The 6600-nt window shown below is 46.3% G+C and overlaps 1 protein-coding gene and 1 long non-coding RNA gene across 3 annotated transcripts; both read left to right on the top strand.

The window, feature by feature from the left end:
- Positions 1 to 800: 800 nt before the first annotated feature.
- On the top strand, positions 801 to 1405 carry LOC123323883. Its single transcript, XR_006539563.1, has 3 exons — positions 801 to 849; positions 942 to 1020; positions 1333 to 1405. It is a non-coding gene; the product is annotated as an uncharacterized LOC123323883 (long non-coding RNA).
- Positions 1406 to 1655: 250 nt separating this feature from the next.
- Positions 1656 to 6025, top strand: GPRASP1 (G protein-coupled receptor associated sorting protein 1). Of its 2 annotated transcripts, XM_021692223.2 has the most exons (3): positions 1656 to 2550; positions 2701 to 3042; positions 4645 to 6025. In XM_021692223.2, exons 1-3 carry the CDS (start codon positions 1656 to 1658, stop codon positions 5829 to 5831), a joined length of 2424 nt encoding a protein of 807 aa, XP_021547898.1. In that variant the 3' UTR covers positions 5832 to 6025. The 2 variants fall into 2 exon arrangements, with proteins under 2 accessions (XP_021547898.1, XP_021547890.1); XM_021692215.2 differs by having other exon boundaries at positions 1656 to 6025.
- Positions 6026 to 6600: the final 575 nt, after the last annotated feature.

Here is a 6600-nt window from a genome sequence, read left to right as displayed (position 1 = left end):
GGGGGGGATGGGCAGCAGCCATTGAGTGGAAAGCTGAATTGGGGTGGGGTGACTGGGACCATGTCAGGTCAGGCATCCAGGAATACCTTCTAAAATTCCCCTTTGTATTAGTTTTCTAAGCACTTCCCTTGCCTTCCTCACCACTGAAAATTCGTGGTAGGAAAAGATGGGCTAGGAGGTGAGGGTGAGACACAAGTCATAATTACAAGGGTCACTGCACATACTGTGTTCTGGAATATGCTGTGTATTTCCCCCCATTTCTGTAGTACAGCACAAAGGAGTGTGAACACCTAGTGGTGAATCCTTATAATTGGAGAAGGGAATAATGGGAAGAGGTCGTGTGAAGAGTTGTTATCCAGAACCGTGAAACAGAAGGCCTAAATTAAATGAGAATATTCTATCAGCAGGACCCTAAATGTTAGAAGATAATATGGATACTCTTCTCTTTGGTGTTGGTCAGTCCACCAAAAGCACTCAGTTGCTACCATTATTTCCTGAATGTTTTGCCTTTGTGTCTGTCCATAGACCTGCTTTAAGGCTGCTCACTTCTGTAAGGAAGGAGAGAGGAGGAGACTGGTTCAAATCTCTGGAGGTTGGTGTGAAGGTGGGTAAATCACGGGAGTACTATAGAGTAAGATCATGGCAAGTGTCTTTGATCCACATGGGTTCTGGGAACTTCTCCACCTCTCCTGCTTGCTGCCAGATTTGCACACTGCCACAGCATCCCTTGTCCATTTCCTGCAGGAGATACTAGGAATACTGGGGTAGGTGTGGATTGGCTCTGAAGGGAAGGAGAAGACCTGAGGGCAGGGATAAGGAGACAGGAAACAGACAAATGGAATTCTTATGGTAAGAGAGATATTTGCATCAGAGGTCAGTGTACCCTCTTATCTATCTAGCAGTCAGGCTCCATTGTCTCCTTTATTTTTACTTATTCCTAGGACAGCCTCCAGGCTGCTTTAGGGTTTGACAACACTGGAATCAAGGAAAGGAGGGGGAAATCGCACCACATCTGTATAGGTTGGTATGAGAGTGGGTACAACTTTGGATGGGGAAGTGGAAATCAACACTGGCCCAAGAGTGATTATGGTACTCTGGGGCTCCTAAACCTCTCCCATTGCCAACACTTACCAGTTTCATACCTGTTTTGTATCAGGCAAAGTAATGTGGCAAATTCTGGGGTAAAACATGGGTGAAATGAGGGTGACAGAAGACTTTCTAACTAGTCCAACTGTCCCACTAAACATTCAAAGTCCAGTCTCTGTGTGAATCTCTGCATGGAGCAACCCAATTAGAAGAGATTCAAAGCCCCATGTCATTCTCTTTCCTTAGATCCACCTCCAGTGGCAGCTCTGGTGGTGTTGGAATTGCTGCTGACCACCACCCTCAACAGGTCTGCACCCACCCAGGAACATCCATCGTCCCCCACCTTGGTTGGGCCTCTTCTGCACTTTGTCTGTGATACTGACCGAGGCTAGGCTTCGGAAGGAGGTTGACTGACTGATGGACTAGTGATTGACTCTAACATTTGTTTCCAACTCTACCACCTGAGTCACTGAAAGATCAGAGTGTGAAGATACAAAACTGAGAGGTCTGTGGTAGAGGCTGAGACTGGGGTAGGGTTACTTAACTGGGCCTCCTCTGTAACTTGTACCATGACTGGGGCTGAGATTGAACCTGCTGCCCAGGCAAAGCCTGAAAAGAAGGCTGGAGAAGAGGTTGGGGGTGGGGCTGAAAGAGAGAATGAAGTCCTGTTGGTGGTCAGACCCAAGGTTAGGACCCAGGCACAGGTAATGCCTGGGGCAAGGCCTAAATCTGATGCCATGGCAGTAGGTGGTGCAAGGCCCAAAGCTGAACCCATGGCAGTAGGTGTGGTGCATCCTAAGAATGAGGCCAAAGCCATCCCTGGGTCAGGGCCCACAGATAAAGCCCATTCATGGGCCCAGACTGAGTTTGATGGTAAAGCAATGTTGAAGACAGAGGGAGTGTCCCAGACCAATACCATAGCCTGGCCACTGGTTAGTACTGAGTCTGGGTCAGCTGCTAAATCTAAGATCTTATCTATGGATAGGGAACTGATCAGTCAGGACACTGAGTCCTTTTCTGGCACCAGGGTCAAATTCCAATCAGGAAAACGGCCTTTGTTTGGGTCAGAGGAGAAGATCAATGTGGGGTCCCTGTGGTGCCCCAGGCCTACGTCCAAACAAGAGATCCCTCAGAAGTGTGATTTCAGATGGGTGGACAGATCCTCTCTGAGTTCCTGGTTCTGGAGTGGAGAAGAGGTCAGTACAAAGTTTCATCCTAGAGGCAGGGTAAAGGCCAGTGCCAGATCCAGGCACATAGCCAGAGAAGAGGCCATGTCTAGGCCCAACATCAATCGGGAGTTTTACATTTTGTCTAGTTCTGGCTCTGAGGATGAATCTATTAACACATCCTGGCTCTGGGCCGGAGAAAAGACTAATATCTGGTCCAGGCCCAAGGAAGAGACCAATAACAGGTCCAGGTTTAGGTCCAAGAAAGAAGTTTCTGAGTCCAGTTCTGGATCTGAATGTGAAGGCAATGTGAAGTCCTGGTTCTGGGCTAGAGAGGAGGCCAAATCCAGGTCCAAACCCAGAGCCAGGAAAGGGGCCAATGTCAGGGCCAGGCACAGGGCCAGCCAAGAAACTTCCATTGATTTTGTGTCTGGATCTATAGATGTAGTTAAAAAAGAGTCCTGGTTCTGGCCTGGAGAAAAGGGTAATAACTTGTCAAGACCCAAGTCCAAGAAAGAGGCCAGGGCCAGAATAACGGCAAAGGAAAAGGTGACAACTAAGGCCAGAGTCAGGGCCAAGCAAGAAGCCAAGTCTGAGGAGGAGTTCCTCATTGGGAACTGGTTCTGGGCTACAGAAGAGTCCAGTGTAGTTGGTGGGGCCAGTGTCAAGTACAGTTCTCAAGTGGAGGATGAGTCCATTGTTGGCAGTTGGTTCTGGACTGAAGAAGAAGCCAGTATGAGGACTGATGCCAGCAGTAAATCCAGACCAAGGACTGAGGAAGAGTCTATTGGTAATTCTATGCTTGGGTCTGGGGAAAAGACCAGTATGGAACCTGGGGCTGAAGCTACCTCTAAATCTATGGTAGCATATGATAAAGAAAAGGTCATTGCTGGTTCCTGCTTCTGGGCTAGTGAAGAAACCAGCCTAGAGGCTGAGGAAGAGACCATTTTTGGGCCCTGGTTTTGGGTCAGTGATGAGGCCAGTGTAGAAGCTGATGTTAGAGCCAGCTGTGCATCCACGCCAAGGTCTGAGGAAGAAGAGGTCATTGGTCCCTGGTTCTGGGATAGAAAAGAGGTTGATACAGAGGATGAGTTTGGAGAAGACACCAGTCCAGAAGATGAAGAAGAGACAATATTTGGGTCCTGGTTTTGGGCTGGAAACCAGACCCAGAATGATTCTGGGGTTAAAGTCAGCTGTGACACCATGCCAGGAGCTGAGGAGGAGCCCATTATTGGGTCATGGTTCTGGGATGGAGTAGAAGCTTGTGTGGGGACTGAGGTCAGCAACAAGTCTAGCCTGAAGGACAAGGAAGAGGATATTCTATCATCTTGGTTTGGGACCACAGAAGTCAGTAAGAAGTATGGAGCTGGTGCCAGATGCAAATTTATGACAGGGGATGAAGAGATCAACAATGATTCTTGCTTCTGGGATGATGATCCCTGCATGTATACTGCCAATGGAGGCAGCTGGAAGTCTAGGCCAGAGGAGGAACAGGACACTGTTGAGTCATCATTCTGGTCCAGAAAATACGCAAGCCCAGAGACCATTATAGGGCCCTGGTTATGGGCTACAGAAGAGGTCAGTATAGATGATGGGACTGGAGAAGAGGCCAAGCCGCTTGTGGAGGAGGAGACCATGATCACATCCTGGTTCTGGAAAGATGAAACCATAAGAGAGGCTACAGATAGAGAGGAATCCAGGCCAGATGCTGAGGAAGAGGACATTATTGGTTCTTGGTTCTGGACTGGAGAAGAGGACAGGCTCAAGACAGCAGCTGAGGCTAGAGAAGAGGACAGGCTGGCAGTTGAGGAGGAAGCTATTGTTGGGGCTTGGTTCTGGGCCAGGGAAGAGATCATTAGGAAGGAGGCTGGCTTTTGCAACAAATCCAGTCCAGAGGCTGAAGAGGAGGAAGCCACTGTTGGGTCTTGGTTCTGGGCAGAAGAAGAGGCCAGCTTGGAGGCAGGAGCCAGTTTTGAGTCCATGCCAGTGACTGAGGAAGAGGAAATCATTGTTGGATCCTGGTTTTGGGCTGAAGAAGAATACAGTGTAGAGATTGGGCCTCAGGCAGTAGAACAGAGCAGATCAAGTACTGAAGAAGAAACCATTTTTGGATCCTGGTTCTGTGCTGCAAAAGAAGTCAGTGTAGAAGCAGAGAAAAGCTGTGCATCCAAGCCAGAGGATGATGAAGAGATCATTGTTGAGCCCTGGTTCTGGTCTGGGGAGAAGGACGTTAACGAGACTGGAACTGTTGTTACCTGTGAGTCCAGGCCAGAAAATGAGGAAGGGACAGTTGTTGAGTCCTGGTTTGGAGCTAAAGATGAGGCCAATAACAGGACTGGGTATGGGACCAACTGTGAGACCAGGACAGTAGCTGAGGAGGATGAGGCCATAGTGGGGTCCTGGTTCTGGGCAGGAGATGAGGCCCATTTTGAATCCAATCCTAGGCCTGTGTTCAGGGCCATTTGCAGGTCTGAGTGTTCATTTGAGCAGGAGCCCGATGCCTCACACAGGCCCCAGAGCTGGGAAGAGGTCACTATTCAATTCAAGCCTGGTCCATGGGGTAGGGTTGGCTTCCCATCTCCATTCCCCTTTAGATTTCCAAAAGAGGCGGCATCTCTGTTCTCTGAAATGTTTGGAGGAAAGCCCAAGCACATGGAACTTAACTCAGAAGGGGAAGAGCAGGAATCTTTGCTTCAGCCTGATCAGCCTGAACCTGAGTTCCCATTTCAGTATGATCCATCCTACAGGTCAGTCAGGGAAATTCGGGAGCATCTTAGAACCCGAGAGAGTGCAGAGCCTGAGAGTTGGTCCTGCAGCTGCATACAATGTGAGCTTAAAATTGGTTCTGAAGAGTTTGAAGAACTCCTTTTATTAATGGACAAAATCCGAGATCCTTTTATTCATGAAATATCTAAAATTGCAATGGGTATGAGAAGTGCTTCTCAATTTACCCGAGATTTCATTCGGGATTCAGGTGTTGTCTCACTTATTGAAACCTTGCTCAATTATCCTTCCTCCCGGGTTAGGACAAGTTTTTTGGAAAATATGATTCGTCTGGCTCCACCTTATCCAAATCTAAACATGATTCAGACATATGTATGTCAAGTGTGTGAAGAAACCCTTGCTTACAGCTTAGATTCCCCTGAACAGCTATCTGGAATAAGGATGGTTAGACATCTCACTACAACTACTGACTACCACACACTGGTTGCCAAGTATATGTCTGGATTTCTCTCCTTGTTAGCCATGGGCAATACCAAAACAAGGTTTCATGTTCTGAAAATGCTAATGAATTTGTCTGAAAATCCTGTCATGACAAAAGAACTACTCAGTGCTGAAGCAGTGTCAGAATTTATGAGCCTTTTTAACAGGAAAGAGACAAATGACAATATTCAAGTTGTTCTAGCAATGTTTGAGAATATTGGTAACAATATAAAAAGGGAGTCAGTGTTGTTCACTGATGATGATTTCAGTCTTGAGTCACTTATTTCTGCATTCCATGAAGTTGAGGAATTTGCTAAGGAACTGCAAGGCAAAACAGATGGTCAAAAGGACCCTGAGGCAGACCGAGAAAATTAGTATGATTAATCACTTGCCTTTGTCCTTATGTTCCTAAGTTAACAATTCCTTGAATAATGTTTTGAATTACATAGTTGATTCTGTGTTGTAATGTATATCTTTATTGCCAACACTGACTTTGCCCAACTGTGTATGAGCTGATTCTTCTGATGCCAAATGAATATTAGAACTGAAAGCACATTTGTTGATATTTGTGTTTTTGTCCAGATTGTGACACTTAGTATTTAAGTTAAAGTGAACTGAACCATCAAAAGTAAGCCAGCTACCCTTCTAATTGTTGTTCTAGTGTATTGAGGTCTATTTGAGTCTTGTTTGTGTTTTCAATAAAGTTGTGTTAAAGTTGTCAGAAGTCACCCTTCTCCTTGAACTTAAAATATAGATGCAAAGTTAACACAGGAACGCATGCAGGTAATTAATGCATAAATAATATGCTCCTTGAAAAAGCTTATTCTAATAACTTTAAATGCAAGGGTTACCATGGACTGCTACTCAGGGCATGCCTCAGAGAAAAAGGACCCAATTAAGTTGGGCTCTGGAATATTTGAAAAAGTTTGGGTGGTGTGAAGAAAAGCATGGAGTTGGAAAAGGTGTTTTCCATGGGAGTGAGTTATCCAGTCAGCTTGGAGTGGTTAAGGGACATAGAGGATGAGGTGTTTCTTTGATACTGCCTAAATGTTAAAAGAATAAGACAGGAAAGTAGACACAATAAACTGAGTCAGGAAAACCATTTCTTCAGGGTGGTGCCCATGGAAAGTGTTATGGTAACACC

Source organism: Neomonachus schauinslandi, unplaced genomic scaffold (assembly GCF_002201575.2).
Source record: "Neomonachus schauinslandi unplaced genomic scaffold, ASM220157v2 HiC_scaffold_1800, whole genome shotgun sequence".
In the NCBI taxonomy this organism is placed as follows: domain Eukaryota; kingdom Metazoa; phylum Chordata; class Mammalia; order Carnivora; family Phocidae; genus Neomonachus; species Neomonachus schauinslandi.
This window is presented reverse-complemented; position numbering and strand designations above follow the sequence as displayed.

What these genes read in the sequence shown, in the direction of transcription:
- GPRASP1 (XM_021692215.2), top strand. Translation starts at nt 1,656, where the DNA reads ATGACTGGGGCTGAGATTGAACCTGCTGCCCAGGCAAAGCCTGAAAAG.